This window comes from Centruroides sculpturatus, unplaced genomic scaffold (assembly GCF_000671375.1).
Source record: "Centruroides sculpturatus isolate CEXI.00-Female unplaced genomic scaffold, Cexi_2.0 scaffold373, whole genome shotgun sequence".
In the NCBI taxonomy this organism is placed as follows: domain Eukaryota; kingdom Metazoa; phylum Arthropoda; class Arachnida; order Scorpiones; family Buthidae; genus Centruroides; species Centruroides sculpturatus.
Genome location: NW_019384580.1, coordinates 54,566 through 79,536, shown reverse-complemented (window position 1 = coordinate 79,536; position 24,971 = coordinate 54,566). Strand labels below are relative to the sequence as shown.

The 24,971-nt window shown below is 31.8% G+C and overlaps 1 protein-coding gene across 1 annotated transcript in view; it reads left to right on the top strand.

Moving 5' to 3' along the window:
• The window catches only part of LOC111624446 (PDF receptor-like), a 54,786-nt gene that overhangs the window by 6,520 nt on the left and 23,295 nt on the right, over positions 1-24,971 (top strand). The window contains exons 3-5 of the mRNA XM_023367282.1: positions 3,178-3,281; positions 3,799-3,961; positions 9,514-9,667. Of these exons, the coding sequence (XP_023223050.1) occupies positions 3,178-3,281; positions 3,799-3,961; positions 9,514-9,667 (421 nt within the window). The remainder of the gene's footprint in view (positions 1-3,177; positions 3,282-3,798; positions 3,962-9,513; positions 9,668-24,971) is intronic.

Sequence of the window (24,971 nt, the reverse complement as noted above, 5' to 3'; positions counted from 1 at the left end):
AGTATGTCCTCGTAAATATCGCTTTTATAGAAAAATTATTAGAATTGGTTTGGTTTATTTGGTTATGGCAACGCTATAAGTGAACGAGGATTTGCCAAGGAGTATGCATCCCGGAAAGACTTTTATTTAAAGCTGGCCCCAATTTAAATGTTACTAGCGCAATGAAAACCCAGAAAATTTCACGTGGCCAGTCCGTTGGCCACACACGAACCCACGATCGACTACCGGTGTTCGGTGATTTTATCCACTCGGTTACTGGAGGGTAACCGAGTGGATAAAATCTGCAATTTGAAAAAATTGGACTGCAATTTGAAAAAATTGTAGACCTATCAATTTCCACTGTCGTCCGTCCGTCCGTCTCTGTCCTTCCTTAATCTCGAGAACGGAGTTAGATAGATGAAAATCGAGACGAGACATGAAATCGTAGGAGAAAGAGGACCAGATTAACTATATACGAACGTCCGATGCAAACCGAGTCACATTATTTCAATTCAAAAGTTTTTCCCTGAAATGTGTTAGGTAGATGCCGGCACGACTCTATCGTTATAGGAAAGTATTATGAAAGTACAGAGAAAAGCCACTACAGTACTAATTTGAGGTGGAGAGCAATTATTTTAAAGTAAATTAAAAATATGATTAAAAATATCAGCCCGCATTTGAGTTTAATTTCGTTTCATTGACATTTTACTTATTTTTCTTCATTCTTCAAATGATTTTTATCAGTAAAACAATTTGTGGAGAATGCACATTAAACTTCCCATATTTACTGTTTGTTTTTCTCTTTGAAAGACAAATATAATTTGTTGTATTTGTATTTAAAAAATAAAATATAAACAGATAACTATTAACTTTTACATTATTAATTATGCTGTAAATTCGTGTGGGACAACGGATACTCAACGTTTAGTTTTACTTTCCCCGCTCTTACGTATACATAACAAGGGAAAGTATTGGAATCGTGTCAACTTTGACCTTCCGATTTTTTTTGTAACTCTATACGTTTTGAGACCTCTTGAACCCAAAAACGTCAAAAAAAACTGCAAATAAATTTCGTGTGTGTGTTAGCGTCTATTTCGATTAATATCTGAGGATGAGATAAAGATTAAGAAACGAAATGTGGCATGGTGACTTGCATATGAGGATCATTAATGCTATTAAATTTTGGTGTTTAAAGGTCGAGAGGGTGAGGTGATAAAGGGATGTCATGTGTCATATCTTGCGAGGAATAAGACATGTTCAGTACATTTAATGTACATTTTATTTGTTATTAACATTTACACTATTTTTATGAAACTCATCCCTATCTTCAAAATTAAACCTTTTGCCATTTTATAATAATTCAAAATATAAAACGTTTTTTATAACAAAATCTCATAACAGCTGGCGCCACAAACAATTTTATTTATTTTGTTTAATAAGACTTATTTTTTAAAATTAAAACTGATAACAGCCGGGAAAGTTAAACAACTTTCGTTGCTGGGTGTTTTTTTAATTTATTATAATTTACTATTATTTTTTTAACTCTCCAGAAACCAAGACATTCCATTAGATTACGATTAGAATTTTTCTTTTCTTGGTTGAACTGTAACTTATGAAGAATTGAAGAATTTTTTGATATTCCTTTTCTGTTCGACAGCAAAATTCTCCTACTTAAAGCTATATTTGAAAATTTATATTAAAATGATTTTAAATTATTTAATCATTACATTAAATCCCAAGAAAAGTGTTTAACCATTAATTAACTCTTATTAATTTATGAATAATAATATTTTAAATTAAAGCTGTTATTTTTTTCTAATTTATTTGAATAAAATCACAAAAACTTCAAATTAATTTAATTGTTATACAGTATGATTAACATGTATAAGGTAATCTTTCTATAACGTTTATTTTTACATTTTTTACAATACTGTATGTTCGAGCGATTAAGGAGTAAACCTGTCTTTCTGGTGCTCACCAATGACCGAGTGGATTAAACCACCGAACACATGTCAACAACTGGCTGCTTACGTAGAATTTTCTGGGTTTTATTTGCGTGTGTAACTCCTAAATAGGGCCTATTTTCCCATCCCGGGAGACATCTTCCCTTACAGATCGTCCATTTGTTGTGTTGCCTTATTCAACCAATCCTACTAGAAGCCTATCGTTCTGGAGGACCGGGAATCGAAATCTGATGAGCAACTTTTTCAGTAATTTTTTATAGGAGGGCTAATCTTGGATATGTCATATCCCGTCCGCCCGGTTGGCCCCAATATGGGCCTAGCCGAACTCGTGATGATAAAAAAAGGCTCTCTTGGTGTCTTCCAAGCCATTTTTAAGAATAGTTTTTTTTTTTTTAATTTGTTAATTTATTTAAATACAATTTTGAAAAATTACACTCTAATATTCCAAAAACATGACGAAAACAAAGTCACAATTTTACTAATTCTTAGTGTGGAAGTTATTGCACATATATATTTAAATATTTTTCTTATTTAATGTTTTATATACGTTTCCGATAGGTTTAGTAATGAGTTATTTAAAAGAAATTCGGTTAAATATAGAGTAACTCTTGTTACTTCATGAAGAATGTATAGAGTAGAGAAATACACCTATAGAATAGCACTTGAAGCTATAATATTATTAAGTATATATTGGTAATGTAAGAATTGTAAGAATGTAATAAATCAGTCATTAAATTTCATTAAACTGTAAGTTTATAATTGAATACAGATAATTATGTATTTGAATAAAGACGTTGCTTATCTCATGATGTTGAAATGAGTTTAATTACAAAGATTCTTAATGAAAGAAGTAACACAAACACGCTGAACAAGATTTAAATCAAAATTTTAATTCGAATGAAGGTAATATTTAATGATCCGACAAATATTTTAAAAAGATACAATACAAAATAGCATTTAATTTTAAAATAATTAATTAAAACCATTAAACACTGCCTCACCAACGGGCTAGCCGCGTGGAGTTTTCTTGATTTCTTTACGTATCTAACACATATTAGAGATCAGTTTTCCATTAAAAGTACTCTAGGAAGGCATCTTGCTTGGCAGATCGTCTATGTGTTGCTTTGCATTTAAGCATCAAACAAACTAGCGAAAATAGTCTTTTATAATTATTTATTTAATTTTATCGGTGAAATTATAATTTGAGTTTTCAAATAGATAATTTTCCTTTCAGGTTAAAGTTCAAATAGCGAAAGCAACAAGAGTTGTAGAAATGATTGGTCTCAGCGTTTCTTTACTAGCTTTAATTTCTTCTCTAGCTATATTTTTTTGGTTTAGGTAAGAAATTTTTAAAATTTATCATATTATATTAAATAAACAATTATTATACAGATCTAATTGGGCTGCAACTTTAAAATTACGAACCTATAAATTCTCACTGGTTGTTGTCTATCCTTCCTTAATCTCGAGAACGGAGTTAGGTAAATGAAAATTGAGACCGGATATGGAAAGCTCGGGGGCGGGAGATCCCGGTTAACTATATACCAAACTTCCGGTTTGTACCGAAAGTCACGTTATTTCAATTCAAAAAGTTTCTCCAGAATGGAGTTAGACAACCGGCATTGTTAACAGGAAAAATATGATGTACAGGGGCAAGCCAGTACTAATTTGAGGTGGAGAGCATATATTTTAAATTAAATAAATTAAAAATGTGATTGAAAATTGCAGCCAGTCACAACAAATAATTTTGATTTTTTAAATATTACGATTAATTCACTCAATAGATTTGTATTATTATTTTAATTATGTGTCGGTTATTTCTAAGAATGTTTATATTAAAACATTCCATTTACAGTTGCCTGAGAAATCGTAGAAATCATCTGCATAAAAATCTTTTTTCTGTAATGTTGGCTCAAGTGGCCATTAGGCTAACCCTGTACACAGATCAAATGATAGTCCGAGTGGCCGTAGATAATCCTGTCGTTAGTCGAAGTTATGTTATCAGTATCGAAAAATCGGTAAGTATTTGTAAAATAAATTTTTAGAAATCGTTATTAAATAAATTATCTAACCTGTGAATTATTTTAAATTAAATTTCAGTCATATTAACTGATCAAAACAATTTTAAATTCATTCAAAATCCATCTCACTGTTCCTCCATCAACCCATCCATCCTAATCCATCCACCCATCTCACTCATCCATCCTAACAATATTTACACAGATAGACTCAGATGGGTTGAGCCTCAAAACCCAATAAACATAACCAAATGTAGAATTTCATTATGATGTGTGTGAATGATGTATAGGTGAGGATTGGTGGAATGGAGGCACCCCACCAATCCTCATCCCCAATTTCCAAAAACATGACTAATATAAACGTATTTTAAAAAATTATTTACAACTTTAACACTGATTAAACCGTTTAGAGCAGAGGTGTCCAACCCGCGGCCCAAGGCAAGTTCCAATGCGGCCCAATAAACGTGTAAACAAAACCGAAAAATGTTTTAATTTTTTATTATTTATTTATTTCAAGGTTATAAATTCAAAAAAAGAAGTTTCACAAAACCGTAAACCTTTATTCATATTTTATTTTCGAGTGAAAAGGAAATATTTTCAAATACTTGGAGATGTGTGAATGAGAAAGAATTACTATTGATAAATAAAACTGCAGTTGTGGCTCAAAGGATTAGAGACCCAAATTTGGGGAAAGGGGGAAAGGCGAGAAAGGCCAAAGATAAAAAGTAATGAGTAAGGTTAAATAGATCTTCTGTTATGCAAATATTGATGTTACTGTGAATAACCGATATTTGGCGAATGTCAACATTCTCCGACTGTGTGAATGTCAGCATTCACACAGTCGTTTCGTGTATGTACGAAATATTTGCCAAATATCATTATTTCTCACTTACACCGGCAAATGTCGACATTCAGCATACACCGATTGTGAATGTTGAATAAAAATATTTTTATTACGTTAAGACAAAAATGAAACATTTTAGTATGTCAAAATAGGAGAAAGCTTAAGTAACAGCACATTTAAATAAACTGTTGAACCTAAAACGAACAGAACATTCTTAATCATTAAAGAAAATAATACAATAATAAACTTACACATGAATTATGTTTGATTATCGTTATACAATCTTATTTATTGCAACAATTTAAACTGTTATGGCAGTTTGAATTGCACAAGAGTCCCTTGCTTTTACAACTGCATTTATTCGTGGAACACTTTTTTTTTTTTCAATGACAGAGTGTATAGCCTTGCTCTCCACTTTTCGAATTAGCTGCAGCTGCTTCACTCAGCGATATTTCCTGAGAAGAAATCTCATCTACAGAAAGTAACTTTTCTTTACAAATTACGAACTGATTACGTTATTACGTGATTACGAACTGATCTGTTAAAGGTGTCTTTTATTCGGATATCGCAGACGCCTTACCGACGACCCTTCTCATCCTCCACCACTCGACCTGACAAACCGATCCCCACCTGACGGGATTGAAAGACCTTGTCCTACCTCCGGCCACCCACAAAGGATTTGGTGACAGACTGTCGCCTCTCTGTCGACATCGGCTTCTCGGGTGTCGTTTCGACCTCCACCAAAGCTTATCTGTGCTTGTCGACATACACCGGCGATTGTTCGAATGTATAATAATATAACCAAATATTCGGACTTTCACCGACGTATTTTGTATATTTTATATTTTGTATTATTCGGACATTCACCGGAGAATATCGACATTCTCTAATTTCGGTCTTTCACAGTAACATTGATTCTTAATTTTCCAACCTTTCTCACTTCTTTATCTTTTGTCCTTTCCCTTTTTTCCTCGCATTTGGGTCTATAATCCTTTGAGTCAACTCCAGATTTATTTATTATTCCTTCCAGAGTTGCAAGATTTGGCTACATTGCACCAAATGTGGCTACTTTTTTTAGTTTGATGTAAAAAATATCATTTGGCGTTTTGCCTACTTTTTGGCCTACATATTATTCATAAATATATTAGTTGAATAAAAATGCACTTTAAAATTGTGTTTCGTCGCTCTTTATTAATTAGAGACCCAAATAAAACAAATATTTGTGTTTTTCAAATAAATTTTCGTTTGTCTCTCTATATTTATAATAAATTCATTTATCTATTTCTAAGTAAAAATTGAAAGTGTCTGTAAAAGTAATTTTCTAAAATATTCTTTATCGTGATAAAGTTTTAATACTTATTATTATAGTCTAGACATGTTAGTCCTTAAATATACTTGTATATTGGGCCACAAGTATATATTATATAAACTTGTGGCCCAAAACTCCTTGACTTCTTCCAATGCAGACCAGAGAAACGAAAAGGTTGGACACCCCTGGTTTAGAGACTTTTAAAAGATGTACTTTTCTTAATTATATTTTGTTAAGTTTATATTATTGTGATAAAATTATTTGTCGGCATTTTTACATTAAAAGATTAATATTCGTATGGAAATCCCTATTAATTCAAACTCGGATAGTTCGAAATTCCGTTATTCGTAACTACTATTTGTCCCTTCCGGGGATATATAGATTTACATGTTAAGAAATTCGGTTAGTTCGAAATACGGCTACTTTGACATTAGAAATGTGATATGTGTATTAAGTCGTACGTTTAGATCGAAGTTTACATGCCTCTATACCAGCAGTCGCAAAACGTTGGTCCGAGGACCACAGATGGTTCGAGAGAAAAGTTTGGTGGTCCGTGGAGAAATTTGGACATTGATCAACTCAAGGTTACGCGAAGTATTACGAAAGAAATGAAAAATGCTTGGTTGCTTTTTCTCACTCATTGGGTTTTTTTTTATTCGAGTCTAAAACCAAACCCGGAATGTCTGTTATCAATAATTAATAATGTCAATAAATCAGTAGTAATGTTGTGAATGCGATTGTTGTCCTTCGTGAAAAAGAGCCAAGAATCCATAAACTTATTTCAAACAAGCAGCAACAAACTTCACACTAATTCGTTATAATTAGACAATCGAATTTTATATTAATTAGATAAAATGAAACTTTTGTCATCATTTTTCTTATAGATGTCTGTATCGTTTAAAAATTTATGATAGTAGTTCGCAGGATTCATAGTTTTGAGTTTAGTGGTCAGAAAGGTTGACGATTGCTGTTCTATACTACAGAAAAGTGACCACGAACAATTCTGATTTGATGAACATAGTTTTGCTTTTACAGTAACACATTTTCGGGTGTCACCGACTGCCCTTTCTCTCTTATCTCATAAAATACAGCTTGGTTTTGGGGTTGCAAGATTGGGCTACAAGTAGCAGATTGAGATATTTGTAGGGGTCTACGTTACTATTGATAGATTTGAGTGACTTACCGCAGATAACACAGCAACGTGTTATCCACGCAGATTTCTAGTAGTTGCGCACATGGAACACTCTTATCAATACCCATGAATTCCACTAATTAGATATACTGGATTACACTGAGTAATTTGCTGTCGTAAAAAAGCTATTTTATTGTATTACAAAGCACGCAAAATTCAATGCATTTTTATACATATAAACACACACACACACACACACATATATATATAAGTTATATATATACATTTTTAATAAATCCATTTATTTAGTCTATGTAAAAAGTGAATATATTTCTTTGATATTTGAATGAACTATATATATGTCTCGATTTGATACATTGAAATATATTTTCTTTTTCTTGCTTGCCGTTATTTAAATTAATGGATCCTTTTCTGACCCTACAATAAATAAACACCCAGTATCATCTATTAGCATAACATTCTTAAAACGTTATTTTAAATTTTACATAAGCAGTCGTTTAAATCAACAAAAAAGTGTAGATTTAGTTTTATCTGTAGATTTTCTGCATCTTTTTTATTGTTTGCCCTTTTCAATCAATTTTTAATCATATCTATGTTTACTCTGTCAAAGCAGCTGTATTTAATAATAATAATAAAAAAACTCAATACGTTTGTACCTTACTCAATTCTTTTACGGAAATTTACTTAAGAATTACTTCATCTTTGATCACTAAAGATATGCATGGAAAGCAAGCTTTTCGTATCTTTGGCCAAAGAAACTGCATGATTCAGCTAACTTGTTGTCATTATTTTGCTAAGAATTTTTGTTGTGGCTACATGGGCGTAGCCAGAGTTTTGTTATGGGGGGCCTAGTGGAGGCCAACCTGACACAAAATTGAATTATTTCAAATTATTGTTCATTATTGGGCACCGAGCAAGCCGTTCACCTTTTTTTAGTATTCAAAACTTTTATTTTAGCTTTAGGTTTTTACAAATCGACTCAACACTTTTTCGGCTGTGATTTCCTGGGGAGGGCACCAGGTTCCCTGGGAGGGGCCGTGCCCACCCAGGCTCCCCCCTCGCTACGCCAATGTGTGGCTATATGAGTCTTTCCCTCCTAGTGAAGAAAGACAATGTCTTTAGCAATATACAAAATAATAACATTAAAGTATAAACTTCCCTACTATCAAATGTAAATAAAGAAATCGAATTTTAAAATTATCAAACAAATTTAACAAAATTGTTATTTATAATGATATACAAGAAACTGTTTTAACTCGCTTTCAGTATAATTCATTGTAAATTCGGACAGGATTCAACCTGCAGTAAAAATACAATAAATATGAAATTGCAAAAAAATATATTGAATACAAATATACGAAAATTATTATATTAACATACGAACACAAGTTTAATAAAATCAGAAGACTAAACAGATAATAAAAGCAAATTTTTATATTTAATTAAAAATTTAACTTACGTAAATATGAAATAGTAATTACTATTTCATAGTTCAATAGAATTATATAATTGCTTTTTTACACTAAAGTTTTAGTACTTAATAACAATAAGAAATATTAATAATCATCTAAAAATTCGCTATGACAGATTTTATATTTTTCAAAGAAGACATTGCTAATTTCATACGACAAGGAAAAAATAAACAGAATTTTATTTTTATCGTCTTTTCAAAATCGATTCTGTAAATCAGAATGTTCAGGTTTCAGATTCAATTGTGCAAATTTCTTTTCTTTATTTAATTAACAAATTCTAGATTTAAAAAATCTAGAGAAATCTATAATATTTTTCTATGGTTAATTATGTATTTTATATTATTTTCTGTTACAATATTTTAAAAAATTATCTTCGTTTAAGATCTATTCTATTCTTATTTAGTACGGACTGATTTATTAACATTAACAATTCTGTTATTTAATTGATAATGTATCAAGCCTCCAGCTATAATGTGTACTTCATTATATCTACGTTAAAATAATGATTTACTTTTAAAACGATAAATCATAATAAATTTAGTAAACTGCTGTATATAATTTTATAGTTAAAGTTTAACATTTATTAAATAACAATCAATTTTGAATTATTTTCATTGATAGTAAATTCATTTTCTACGTATAAATGTTCTTTTATATTTTTAGTATTCATAATAATTTATACATTTTTATGAAGAATGTAAATTATAAATAATTAGTTAATGAGTCTATATGGAAACTATCATACAATAAATTAATATGAAAAATCTTTTTCAGCCAATTGTTTGCGAGATTTTCTATATTCTTTTGGAATATTCGAGAACTGCTGTCTTCGTGTGGATGTTCCTCGAAGGTGTTCATCTCCACAGCAACGTATCTGTTGTATTTCCAAGTAAAGTTCGTTTGATTTACTTCCATTTAGTAGGATGGGGTAAGCAATCGATACTCAAAGCTTACTTGTAAATTACCTTTAAAGTGTGAGAAATGTTTCGATTTACATTACGAGAATTTAAGGATTAAATTTCTTATTAAAATATTTATCTAATTTTTGATGCAAAGGAGAGACGGGGCAATGTTTTTGTACTGGTAAATTGTCACCCAACGTATTTTTATTTTATACCATATTGTGAAAATTAGAGGTAGAAACGAGTACTGTACAGTACACAACAGATATAGGCCTATATATATATATATATTTTATAACCAGTCAAAATCCAACAATGAAAAACTTTCTTACTCATTATCGTTGGCCCGTGTGTAGGTTATACAAATCGACGATGATTTTTGGTGAATCAGCGAGTGACGTCAGTTATAATGGTATTGGGTAATAGAGAAGGGTGGCTTAATTCTCAGCGCTTTCGTACTGAGTCGTTTATTGTCGTAAATTTGTATGATTATCGTATACTTTACGAATTTTTTATTTTACAGTAATTTGTATTCATTCATTCATTTTCCAATCCTCTTATTCCACTTAAGGGTCGTTGTAGCAGATGCTTAATCCGGCACTTCAAGACAGGAGGCTAACATTCACACACACTCAAAATGGGACAATTTAGACATCAGTTATCCTAACGTACACAGTTTTTGGATGTGATGTGTGAGGAAACTGGAGTACTTGGAGAAAAGTCACGCAGACACGAGGAGAATGTACAAATTTCACACAAAGTGGTTCCTGCCGGGAATCGATTTTTTCCCTCATCGCCGTTATAACGAAACAACATTATATATATATATAATTCCTAAGTCGCGTGATTTTCCGACCATACTTCGCTCACCTGGCGTCTCACAGACTTCATTTTTTATCCTAAAATTGTAACATTTTTTGCTTTGCTTCAAAAATTATTATTACATCTTTGCTTTCTTTATTTTCTCTACTTTTAAACAGTGTAAAATATTTTTATATTGACACAAATGCTTTATTTGCGTCGAATTTAATACGAAAAATACAAAAAATAAACATATCAAATTTCAACTCGCTGTAATTTATCTCATGTTTCACCGATTGCCATCGGGTTTGTTTGTAAATGGGAAAGAAATATGACTCATTCAAGTTAAGTCAGTAGAAATTTCGTACTTATGCAAGAAAATTTGTCAATAGACCCTGCGTTATCCCCTACCGCGAAAGTCAATAAACGTTAATTGTTTTATAACTCTATTATCAAATACATCTTTATAAGTTATAAATCGACCAATTGACAAAGATTTTATTTCGTTTTCTTCCTAAAAATGTTGTTTTTAAGATTTAACAAATAGTTTTGTTAGATCTTTACATGTTAATTTTATTTTTAATTTTTAATGTGATCTAGTTGTGTGTTATGCTAAACTCGATCACTTAATGTAAAAATTGACATCGCTCAAAGTATTATAGAAACCATCAAAATTCATTGCTGATAGTTTAGATATAAGTGTTTTCTGTGCATGAAATGAAGCAATCAAAAAAATACAGGGTGGACCATCAAAAATTCGGCAATTTACGACATGATGTCGAATGCGTAAATTCGTTTATTTATAACTAAAAATATTCTCGAAATTTCATCCAAAAAAATGCATTTGCGAAATTCCTAAATGAAATTGTTACGCAAGAAACAAAAATTGTACAATTAGTTCAATTTGTATTAGCGAAATTAATTTTTATATTTTTTGCCGCTGTTATTTCTCGCGTGCAACAACGCGACTTCTCTCAGAGTATAATGAGATTTCGCTGAGTGTAATAATAAATTGCGATATCTCGCTTCAAAATCGGGCTAGAATCGATCTTTTTCTTGAAAAAAAATTATTGGAAGAAAAGAATTGATAGCGAAAAAGATGCTCGCGATTGTTGCGATCGACGATAGCGATTATCGCGAGCATGTTTTTTCTGCCGAATTTTTCCTACCCGAAAGCTCGCTTGGAGTCTGTGAGACACCGGCACTTTTTCGACTTAGGAAGGTATATATAATAAATATAAATTAATACCATTTGTAGAGTACTCTGATATTTATATATGATATTTATGAGTATATATTTTGTCGAAAACAACGTTAATATATTTATATTTATTTATTTTATATTTATATATGAGGTTGGGAAGTCGAGCTGCTCCCCCTTTTCGTTATTGCACAGGGCCTTGTTTCAAAGTACTGTATAAGATATACAGTAACAGGTTGTTTCTTTAGTCAGATTCTCATTGTTGTCGTCTGTTAATTTCGAGGAAAGACGGACGGACGAATGACAATAATGGAAATCGAGACCAGATATGGAAAGCTAAGCACGATTAACTATAGAGGAACTTCCGGTCTGAACCGGAAGTCACTTGATTTTTTAAATTAAAATATGAATAAATATTGCTGCCCGGCATTGTGACGATGTCACAATAAGTAATTGCTTGTACATTTTACAATCGTTTAATATTAGTTTCCCATTTTTACCGCTGCCACTTTTTGATGACTTCCTCCTTTTTTTGCACTTAAATTGGGTATTCCATGTATTTTTCTATTTCTGTTTATAAATCTGAAATTTAACTTTTAATTAATAATTTTTTTATATTTAAATAATTTTCTCTGATGTAAAATAATAAGGGCAATTCCATTGTTCACAAAGATGAGGAATGGACTGTGGTGATGACACGACAGTTTACCGGTTTAAAAATGCCAAAAGATACTAAAGTCAAAACTGGAGGAGTTAGTAAATAATTTTAAAGATTAAGGAATTACGACTGACGATAGTATTTTGAGATGCAAACTGTGTGATGTTACCATAAATTTTGATGAAAAGCTTTGGATGAAATATGCAAAACATAATTTCAACAGGAAAGAGAAAAGAAGAAGAGAGAGTTTTATTTTGGCATGATAAAATTCTGCAAAAGACGATGCAACGAAGAATAATGAATTTTCATGTGAACTGACTAGTTTTAATACGGTCAGGAATATTCATAATAAAATAAATCATTCCTCATTTAGAACTTCCTAGAAAAGCGTAGCGAGCACTCAATCCCTGACCAAAGCCCGCTAAGGAAAAGCTATGCGCTTTCTGCATATGAAGCAACTTTCAAAAAATACAGAAGTAGAAACAATCCAGTTTTTTTTTTTTTATTTTGGATGAAAAAATTGCTATACAGATTTTTCAATGATGAGTTTCCGTATTTTAGAACTCTGCTTTTCCGTATGAAAATGTTTGGTTAATTGAATCAGACCAGGCACTATACATGTTAAGTATATGTTCGAATATAAAGTTGATGTATCCGAATCTGAGACACGTCACTTGTCTTGCCCATTGCCTTAACAAGATATATGAAACAATTCGGACAGAATTTTCTTGGGTCAACGATTTCATTTTGGAAATTTTGAAAAAGGCTTTGATTAAATGTCCTGTGAATGTACTTGTGCTGTACTGTACATCTATATAAAGAGATAACTATCTTGCCACTTCCAAAACATCCTAACCAGGTGGAGCATTTGGATTCAAGTGGCTTGTTTTTATTGCGAAAATTTCTCGTCCGTGGGAGCATTTAACGATAAACTTGATGAAAAGTCTTCAGCGGCCGCAAAAACATTCGAGAGTCTGTTGAAACAAGAAGCCGTGTTAAAGGAATACACTGTTCATTCATACAAGTTCCTATGCAATTCAATTTCTAAGCTCGAGAAATTCGAGCTTTCTACTGAGAAACAGTGCGAGATTTTTATAACACGCCAAACACCAGTTGGCTGGATTTGCATTAGAGAAACTGTAATGCGTCTGGAGTAAAAATCCGAATATTCAAAATAGAATTCCCGATTCTCTTCAGTCACAAAACCTGGAGTTTTGGTGAAAACCAAATCTGTAAACAAAAATATCTGAGATGTAAAAAATTGCACAAAATAAAAACTTATGATAATTTATACAACAGTCAAAATTTTCCTTAGGAGTTTTACTTTGGTAAAGATGAGCTTGGCGCTTGGAAGTGGTATCCACAAGAGTTTTACTTGTATTATTTTTTTCTACATTTCGCTTCAAATCGCCAAGCTTATTTTTCCCAAAGAAAAACTCCTAAGGAAAATTTTGACTGTTGTATAAACTATCATAAGTTTTCACATCTCAGATGCTTTTGTTTGGATATCAATTGGTTTTTTTTAATAATTGTATTGTTATATCAAGGCACATTTTTATTTTATTTTATTTTAACGAAAGACAACGGGCTTACACAAAGTGTTTAGCCGGCGGAAGAAGAGGAAAGAGGGGAAGGGAAGGACGATGGTGAGGAGATAGAAAGAAGAGAAAGGAAGAATTCCTCTGAGCGGTGTTCGTAAAGTTACAACTCCCTCTGTGATTAATGTTGGCATGCAGCTTTTAGGCTGCAAAGCCGTGGGTCTAAAAGAAAATCCGAATTGTAGCATACATCAATAAGTAGTGCAGATATATAGGCTAATACTGTAGCTAAACAAAGTAAAGTTTAAAACTAAAGTAAAGGCATTAAACTAATACTAAAATAATACAGAAACTAAGCTAGCAAGCCCTGTAAGAAGCAGAATAACCTAACTGAAACAACTAGGAGAAACGGTACTAGTAACTTAAAATTAACTTATAGCTATCTTAAATCTAACTTAGTACTAACTTAAAACTAGTTATAGTAACTTAAAGTTAACTTATTACTAAACAAGAATACACACTGACAAGGACAAACAACCAGACAGACTAGCATGCAAGACGCCAATTATTTTTATTTTTTATTTTTTTTTCATTATTTATATACCTTATTCGCATTGCATAGTTTTATTTAAGCTTATTTATACAGCTAGTTCTTTTCTGTTGTGTATCTTTCATTGTTCTTCGTGTTGTCTTTAGTCTTCTTATATATAAGGAAAAACATCAAGACATAAGACAAATATGCAGTAGGGCATAAGTTTGAGCTTTTGTAATTCTGAGTAACATTTTTTGAATAAAATTCATTTCTTTCCATGCAAATTCATCCTTATACGCATAAAATTAAGCCGTAAAACTGAAATAGTTTTATGAGGAACCCTCGTGAACTATGACCTATCGACCCGAAGTTTGGCGAGCACCGGTTTAAGTTTAAAATTTGAGCTTTCAAGACCCAGTATTTTTTTCTCTACGAGTGTCTGCAGTGCCGGATGAAGAAAAAGAAGAAAAAGAAAGTACAGTTTTTATGGCGATTTTTGCACTTTTCAATAGTTTATATTTCTGCAACCGCTTTACAGAAAATTTTGAAATTTTACATACTATCTAAGAAAACAATTACCTTTTGAACAAGATATTCGAAATTACTTTAGACTTTTGGGGGCGGAGAAATCGACCCCCGAAAATCGGCAACTATGATTCCTGTATATGTAGTCAGTCAGTGACTTTTTTACTTTTCGGGAAATCACTGTCGTGACTCTTGATATTCCTTTCGTATCTGTTGATGTTCAGAGCTCGTTTTCTCAGTTTAAACATTTACTTTCCTCGTGCCGTCTGAGGCTAACCATTTACAACAGAGGGACATTACTGGAAGTCCACAGAAAAAAAATATCGAATTGGGGTTTCACGGTGATATTTTAGTGGTCTATAGGGTAATTCTACTTCAGAACAATTGTTTTAGTGAAAATTAAATTTCTACAGTAGGCCTATATACAGTATATTGTCAATTTATTTATTTCTCATTTCTTGCATAAGGGTTAAAAATATAATTTATTTTAAAATATATAATACGTAAACGACATATATATCTCATTGACAAAGGTCAAAGAGAGATTATAAAACCGGGGTCTGTTAGGAGAATCTTATACTATCAGCGTCATGTCACTCGACAGCGACATTTCTGAACGTTTTGCGTCAGTTTGTTCCAGATCTTAAAGATTAGGGAGGGAGGCTATAAAGTTTATAGCCTCCCTCCAGTATAAAGGTAATCAGTTTATTTTAACTCTAACCTTCAGTTCTGTGCAAAACTCCATCTTGAGAAGGTAAGAGGTATTAAAAGTGCTAATTCATTAATACAGTAGTTGCTTTTTCTGAAATTCAGAGCTTCAGTATTAAAATATTTTTCCAATTTGAAACAATGTAACGAAAAAAATATGTTTTTTTTTCTGTGCAATGTATGGGGGTCCACAAAAAAAATTAGAAGAAAAGAGGTCCATGGGTAAAAAACGGTTGCGAACCCATTTAGAATGTAGCATGAGTGTGTTTGCAAATATAATGCTGTTCTGTTAAAAAAAATTGCCAGGACAAATTATAACATTTATAGAAAATATATTTCGTTTTGACTATACATACATAGATGAGTCTTTGTCTATTTTCTGTCCCTTCACACGCTGTACGAGGCAATAACAATTCCACCGGCGAAGTCGACCTTTCTACGTAGGCTACCATTCGCCGTAAAATGTAAAACAGTTAATAACATCCTCTAGCGGTAGCATAACACAATTAATAATTACATTTTGTTAAAAAATAAAAAATTGCCAGGACAAATTATGACATTTATAGAAAATTATTGCCTCGTACAGCGTGTGAAGGGACAGAAAATTGACAGACTCATCTATGTATGTACTGTATAGTCAAAACGAAATATATTTTCTATAAAATATAATGCTGTTCTGTTTGTACAGTAATCTGTGAATCTGATGGATCAAATTCCGAAAGTGACTGATTCAAATTTATTTTCTCGACTTTTACATGTTCTATGTATATTTTTATGTGCAGTAAATTTTATACTTTTTAAGAGCACTTTTTTGCGAAAATTTGTGACTTTTTAGCCGATTTAGCCGGCAAGACGAGCGATTATTTATTGTGACATCATCACAATGACGAGCTTCAACTTTTGTCACAATGTTCTCAACTTTTTTAGTGGTATCTTGCTCTGTACGTCATACTTTTATTGTTAGCAATAGAGTCATGCCGGTTATCTATCTAATTCTTTCAGGGGAAATACAGTAGGCCTACTTGAATTGAAGAAAAGTTTAAACTGGATGTTTATATATAGGCTAGTTAACCTGGGCCTTCTGCCTCTAAAGTTTCCATATCTGGTCTCTTTACTATCACATAAAAACAATTATCTCATTTTTACAAGATTTTTTCTATTTTTATTTAAACAAGGAAGTCTTTCGGATGTTAAGATTAGTAATTTCGATTACATGCGGGGCCATCACAACTTGTCTAACACGGATCACTTTTCAAATATTGATAATAGACTAGTATTAATTAGTAGTCGTTAACCATCCTATCTTCCGGTAGGAGGTCAACTAGTACTTTTCGTCGAATTAAATTCAACCCCTTTCTGCAGCAGCTCCTTTTTGCTATCGAATCAACAGTATGGTGGCATTCGAATAGGGAAATTACGTAATATAAAGTTACCGGGGAGCACAAAATATATTTTAAGTGGTTTTCGAGGGTGCCGAGTTTAAATATTTGGTCTATTTTCGCGAAATTTGATTCGTTGGCCGATCACCATTTGATATTCGGCTGTGAATGAAAGTTTGTTAGCGTTAACGTAAGAAAAAAATACGAAATCTTAAAAATTTAAGATATCGTATTTTCAATTGCTGTCTACTTGACCAATGAAATTGTGCTATTTCGTACCATCCCAGTATCGCGATAAACGTGACAATGGTAGGCTAAAATAATCAATTCTTTATATGGTTTTTGTCTTAATGTTTGTTATAATATTTGATTTATATAACTACAAAGGTTATCTTAGGTAAGGATTTATCACATCAAGTACCCAATCGAACATATTTTAAAAGTTCTTTAAATTCTGTACAGTAGAGGAATAAAGAATTTTTAAAATGTTAGATTGTGTCAAGCGTAAATCAATTTATGTTTATTAGTTTTTGTACCGAGAGAGCGCTCAATTGTAGTAGACGCATACGAAATAAATTTTAGTTCAGAAGTGTTAACACAGGGCTCATCTACTAGTACAGTATACAATATAATAATATAGGCTATGCATATTCTTATATTCTAAACGTCATTTCATATTTATTGCATTACGATAAGCTAGTAACGAAACAATTTTGTTCAAAACAAGAAAATAACCACTCTATAAAATTATTGGAGATCTTCAAGTTGACATCTATTTTGCATTATATCTTGGGACTATATGAACCAAAAATTTTGAAACTTGTCAGGGTTATTTCTATGTATGGAGCATTGATGCTATTAAATTCTTGAGGTTAAAGGTCATATGAGTGGGGAAATAAAGCGGATCGTATGTCACATCAAAATTTTACTTCTTATTGACATGTACAATTTTTGAAATAAGCTCATCTTTACTCTTAATATTAAGCCTTTAGCCTTTTTATAATAATTAATAACATAAAAATTATTTTTAATAAAGTCTCATAACAGATGGCGCCACACACAATTTTACCTTTGAGATAGTGTCTTAGTGTTTTTTATACTTAAATAGTTTTTTTAATAGAGAAGTTTATCATAATTCAACATGATTACAACCTTCAAGCTTATGCTATAATTTAAAATTACCGGAAAATTCGTGCTAGTGTCAGTTTTTCAATATGTTATTTGAAGAAATGTATATTTAATAACAATTACAATTAGATAAATATACCAGTAAAAACTATAATAAATCTATTTATATATAATATAAATTATAAATTCATTTTATGAAAAGTAGTAGTTACTATGAATACTGTACTTGAATTTTTACTTTTCCGATTGTATAACAGTCGGATAGTAACCCCCCTATAACGCGGTAGATACGTTCCTCTTTATAAGAATTTCGCGTTGTAGGAATCCTCAAATACATGAGCCAATCACAGCCCGGCGCGTGTGCTGTTTACGGACTACGGCTGTTTGAAAGGTTTTCTTCCATAAAATTAATCGATTCTAGACTAATTCGACTTAACATTTCCAAAACACGTATAATTTTTTGGGAATAATCCGTATAGACTATGCTATAAACAAAAAATTGTAGGATTACTTACCGAGTGTGCACCGTTCGACGATGCCATTGCTTAACCTTGTTTTCGTCGCGGAACAGCGCACCAATTGGCGGCCGCGTTTTCTAATAAGTTATTTTTTTGCGAAAAATTCGTTGAACTTTGGAGACATCATTAATAGAAATAATTTTTATGGCCGTCGAATAAGAAATGTTTTTTTTCACAAGAAATGTATAAAATTACAGTACTGTATTAGACTTACAGTACCTAATTTATAATTTTATATACTGTACAGACGATAGTAAACTCAACTTACCCGCCTAAACTCTCTGTAGCGTGTAAGTAGTTCGGCTGCTCGTCCACTATTGGTCCAGATTCGACCAATCCTGTCGCGACACGAGTCGGCGATGACGTTTTACCGCATTTTACGAGTCTCTTTTAGCGTCTTTATACGAATACGGTCGCAATTTTTTCGCCGCGATATACGAATCCGCATTATATGTACCCACGTTATACTGTATATAACAGAAGAAAAGTATGACGATCGGTCAAAAAATGACTCCCCGAGATTTTTACATTTTTGGACTCAGGATACCTAGAAACATCGAGAAATACAAAAAAAATTCGAGTTTTTTTTTTCCTGTGTTTATGGAAACAGGATTTTCTTCACCTTCTTTGAAGCTTAATAACTCCTTTGCATTTTGTCCAAAATTTCTGAAATTTTTAGGGAGGTTTGTGTATTCGGGGATTGATGCTATTAAATTTTGGTGGTTAAAGAATCGACGAGGTGGGGAGATAAAGAGGGATCGTGGTCATATCTGGAGTAGTGTGGGGGATCGGGGGCCGTCAAAAATTAGATTATGCAAGTTTAGGGTAGGGTCCTGACACCAGATGTGCTTTATCAGACACACCTCTGATTTAGATAAAAATACAAATAGTTAAGGCGCGTGGGTAAGAGTCACTTCGAAGTCCAGGAATGAGCCTCTCAGGAGGATGAATGCAAAGTCAAGTACAAATGAAAAAAGTTTATTATCAAAAAACAAAGTTTTAAAACTAAATTATAAAATCCGATTTAGGAAGTTGGCCTACTTCTATCTATAAAACGGTGGGGGTACTTAGCGGGGGTATCCGAACTGTACGACTTACAACATACCAAGAGTTGTCTTCTCTTCTTTCTTCACTTTCTGTTCCTGTGCTCTTCTCTTCGTCTTCTTTCTCCTTTACTAGGTTCCTCCACTTGGTCCTTCACTAGGTCTGTCGCTAAATCGGTCGTCTCCGGTCCAGTCAATCAGTTCAGTTCACTGTCTCTGAGGGTCTGTCCGCCCCGAACTTCGAGTGCGTGCATTTTTTATCTTCATCAAGCGTGGGAGACTTTGATCTGGTGACTCACGTTGTTGTGGTTCTAAGTTTAGGCCTACGATTCGTCCCTGGTACGACCGAGGCGGGCCGTAAGACTTTGACGACTAAGCCAGGTTGTTTGATACTTTTTTGTCAGGTGTTACGATTTCTTTTACCATATAAGGCAATCAAATCCGAGGTTCTCAGGAATCGATGTCATTAATGAGGAGTTATGACTCTTACCTCATAATTTAACCGATTTTGACGTTTTCTCCATTAATTAATAAACCATACGTTTGGATTTATTCTTGAAATTTATTCAAAACATCGTTAAAATTTATTGATTTGTACGGTTATTTGATCGTCTTTTATCTATTGGATCAAAGGTCAGGTGGCAATCTATGTTTTTTTCTTCGCATGTTGTGAGATTTATAACAATTAATTGATATATTTTTTGTTCTAATTGGTTTCTCTAAATTATTTTAAATTGATATTACTAAAAATTTGGAAAAATCGGGAAAATAGGCCAAATTCCTTTACAACGTTGGTTGGTAAGTAAACAATCTTGGTGTCACGTTTACATACGCATCTTCGAAATGTGGGTCCAAAGGGCATCCTGTCTGATAGCTAACAGTTGTTCTTTACACAATCAAACAGAACAAAAAAGAATATAAAAGACACATAGAGTGTAAAATACAATAAAATTTCTGATTAATGAGAATACATTATTAGCTAAAAGGTTAAAATAAAGTGATAAAAATTATAATTAAAATTATAGAGAATGTTCATAATAATTCATGAATATACAGTATATATATATATATATATATAGAGATAGATAAATAACAACAAAATTTTGGGGGGAGGGAAATGGTAGGTCTCACAGTAGGTTCGGACTTAATGACGATCTTACTCGTTATTAGTATTTATAACTTTTTATAAAACCCATCCTTACCCTCAAAATTAAGCTTTTTATCATTTTATAATAATTAAAAATATTAAAATAATAAAATATCATAACAGATGGTTTTAAATGTTACCGGGAAAGTTGAGCAACTCGTTGCTCAACTTTCCCGGTAACTGAACTTTTTAAATCTAAAGATTCAATAGAGCATATTTATATAGGCTAAATCTCACAAATATTTCATGCAATTTTTTCTGTTTAAAGATAGCTCTTGCATTAAATTTTATTAAAAAAATAATTTTTTACGCTGTATAATTTAAAAAGGTTGATAAACAATTGCATTAAAATTTACCAGATTAAAAGCGCATAAATATAATACAGTGGGTGATCGGTTAACGAACATAATCCGTTCCAAGACTTTGTTCGCTATCCGAATTGTTCGTTAACCGATTATCGATTTACCATAGGTTTCTATGGGAATTTGATTAATTGGTTCTGGAGACCCCCCAAAATAAAAAAAATATATACTTTCTTACTACCTTTATTTATATGTATTGATGATAATAAAAATACATACATACATAGTCTTGCGTTTTTATTAGCCGTGTTTTTTTTCTGTTTGAAAGGGTTAAAGAATCTGTCTAATGTCGATTGCTTTTCTCTCTTCTTCAGGATTTTTCGTAAGTAATTAATAGCATTGCAATTGCAGAAATCCCCAAGCCTTAGGATTTCTGCAATTGTGGTTTGGATGCCATTCTAACCTGTTTGGATGCCATTCTAAGACCGTCGTTCTGACATCCTCCCACTTCTTCAAAGGATCTTTAATATAAGATATCGGCATTAATCCTCTTTTTCAGAAGAAAACATATCTCGCCGAGTTTCTTGGTGTTCTTCATTCAAGAGTTCTTGGCGTTCTTCTGTCGTCAGATCCATTTCGTGTTCCATTATGAACTGTTCGATATTCTTTATTTCTCAGATGTGATTTTTGTTACTCCTTTAGCTGCTTGAGTCTTCTTGATTATACAGTATTTTTCTTAAATAAGATTGAACTGCGGCCTACTGTAGACCTGTTCACGCCATACTGCCCAGCAACATTAGGCATCTTCTGCCCACTCTCTACCTTTGCTATTATACTCTCACCTTTCGAAAAGAAAAACAGACGCAAAACTTAACGAGTGCCTACCCGACAGTCTCACGAATACATAAAATAATTGTTTTGTCAGAAAAATAAAAGGCTGAAATTACAAGGAAGAGTTTCAAAGTTCGGAGGAATAATATCCGATCGGTATATATCGGCTTGAGCGTCGATGTCGACGTCTCCCACACTCCGAAAAGTTTCGAATTGTTGCCCGAAGACAAGGGAAGACCAATCGGTATTCATTAATTTACGTCGCTTCTTCTTGTGTTTGTTCTGTGGGGTGTTCGTTATCCGATCATGTGTTCGTTGTCCGAACATAAAAATCTTTCGCGAAAGTGTTCGTTATCCGATTTGTTCGTTATGCGATCTGTTCGTTAACCGATCACCCACTGTATATTATTTTTAATCTTTCTTAAAAATACAAGTAATAAAAAATTTCAAAACCTATTTACTTGAATTTTAATTATTGTATATTTTTCATAAATTATCTTTTAAAACTATAAAAATGTAACGTGAATAGAGTTTTTTAAAATAAATTTGTATATTATTTTTACATTAAAAAATCAAATATTTATTTAATTTGTTTATTCGTAAACAGTTACGAATAAACAGATTAAATAAGTATTATATTTTTTATGTAAAAAATATAAATAAAAAATAGTTTTTATGTTTAAAATATTTTTTAAAAATTAAAAGCTTTAAAATAAATTATAAGAAATATAAAGAAATAACCCTGAGAGGTATTTAGCAGTCCAAATACAAGCAAATCCGATATGGTTACATTTCAGGACATCCAAAAAGAATTTCCGTTCCCTTCATTTATTATGCTTCATTATCCTTCAAGGAAAACAATCTTACTAGATTCCGTTTGTAGTACACAGTCTCCAATAGACGACCACATCGTTTTCTTGAGATTGACATTTTTATATTGTTTATCCATTATGGACGAAGGAATACTTTCTATTTCTTCTAAATACAATTGTAATTCTTCGCTTCGTCTCGCTATTTTCAAATTGTTCATCATTTTTCTTCGGTACAAGATATAAAACGTCACTACTATGTCATAAATATTGATTTTTCTTTTGTTCAAACAAAACACAACGGAAGATGCTAACAGAAACCGACAATTTGAAACATTTTTAGGACAGAAAATTAGGCCTTGGAAAAGTTACAATATAGGCCAGCACCATTAAAAAAATCTTTCTATATACAAGACAGGAATTTTAAAATTACGGTATAATGCAATTAATGTAAAAGTACGACATTAATATGCGGCAATGTAACAAGAGACAAATAAGGGATTCTTGCTATAAAAATAAATTTACTAATATGTTTTATTCTTATTGTATTATTATCTTGTATTAATTTTAATGACGACCCACCGGGAAAGCCCAATATCCCAGTGAGACAGTCCAACCCTGAATATTTTCTATTCTTGGTTTCCTTCGGGATTTTGGTGATCGGAAACTTCTGAACAGGAAGTAATATAAATTTTCCGTTTCTGTTTTACCGTTTCTGGATTATTTTTCAGTAATGTGAAAACCATATTTTAATTAATCTGTCTTTACTTTTCTACTAAAATTGTCTGCAATCTATAGTAAAGGTAATTTTTCCCGACAGCGGTTTTTCTGCAGCAAAAATCACTGTAGTCTCCATTTTGTAAAACAATTTGCCAATACCTAACGATACGCCGGATTTATTATCGGGCTATATAGGAAAAGTATAACATAGAGTAAGTATAGTATAGATCGGTCAAAGTTGAACACTTCTTTTCTTTATTTCTTGATGTTTTGACTCTTCGGGAGCTCAATAATACAATATAAAAAACCCACTCTTATAAAATTCTGGGTATGGGGGTGTGTGTGTGTGTCGGTATCTTTTTGCATTATATCTTGGGAATAGATTAACCAAAAATTTTGAAACTTGGCAGAGTTATTTCTATTATATATGGGAAATTGATTCTATTAAATTTTGATAGTTAAAGGTCAAGTAGATGGAGCGATAGACGGGGTAGGGATCGTATCTCGAGTGGGGTCAACTTAATAAAAGTTTTAACGTTATTAGCATTTACAAGTTCTTTACAAACTCACTTCTACCACAAAAATAAACCGTTTGCCTTTTTATAATAATCAATAATATAAAAAACATTTTTAATAAAATCTTGTAACAGATGGCGTTACACATCTTTAATTTCGTAAATTATGGGTGCCGGCGTCATTATTGGTGTCGGGCGGACACCACTCATGAGTGTTAATGTGTTCACCCTGGAAAATTGTTTGGCTATTATATATAAATAATATTGAAGATTTATATTTAATGTAATTAGATATAATTTCAATTAATTACAATTTTTAACTCTCATTAGTGACATAAAGATACTGTATTTATCTTTACCAGATAATCGCTTTAAAAATTGAGGATAAACTTTATTTAGAATATCATAAGTTTAAAGCACTTTGTAAAAACCTCTATTTTACTTAATTGTTATACAGTATTATTTATTTCATAGCCATTTATTAGTTTCAATTTGTCTCTTTTATTGTTTTTTTATTACTATATTGTTGTACGGGGAAGGTAAACTTTGTTCAAGATACATCGCCTGTAATATTTGAGATAAATAAATAAATATGTTAAAAACTATTTTTAAAAATCTATAAAGGTATACCTCGCCTTACGTCAGTAATTGGTTCCAGGAGAGGCGACGTAAGTCGAATTTACTTGTCTCCGAATCTACTTGTCACTAGGCTAAACCATAAATTACCATTCCCGGTTCTGTATTTTATTTATTAATGCATTTTTAATAGTTTATGGTTAATAAGGATTTATTTTAAGCTTACGAACAAATAAATTTTAGTTTTTAATATAGTACAGAAAAAAGTAATTTAAATTTACGAATGCATGTACTTTAAATACAGTACATACTTGTAAATGTATATATTTTAATATGATTTTATGTGCTTTAAACGCTTTTCTAGTGATATTACGACTTCAATATTTGTGGCGGACAGAC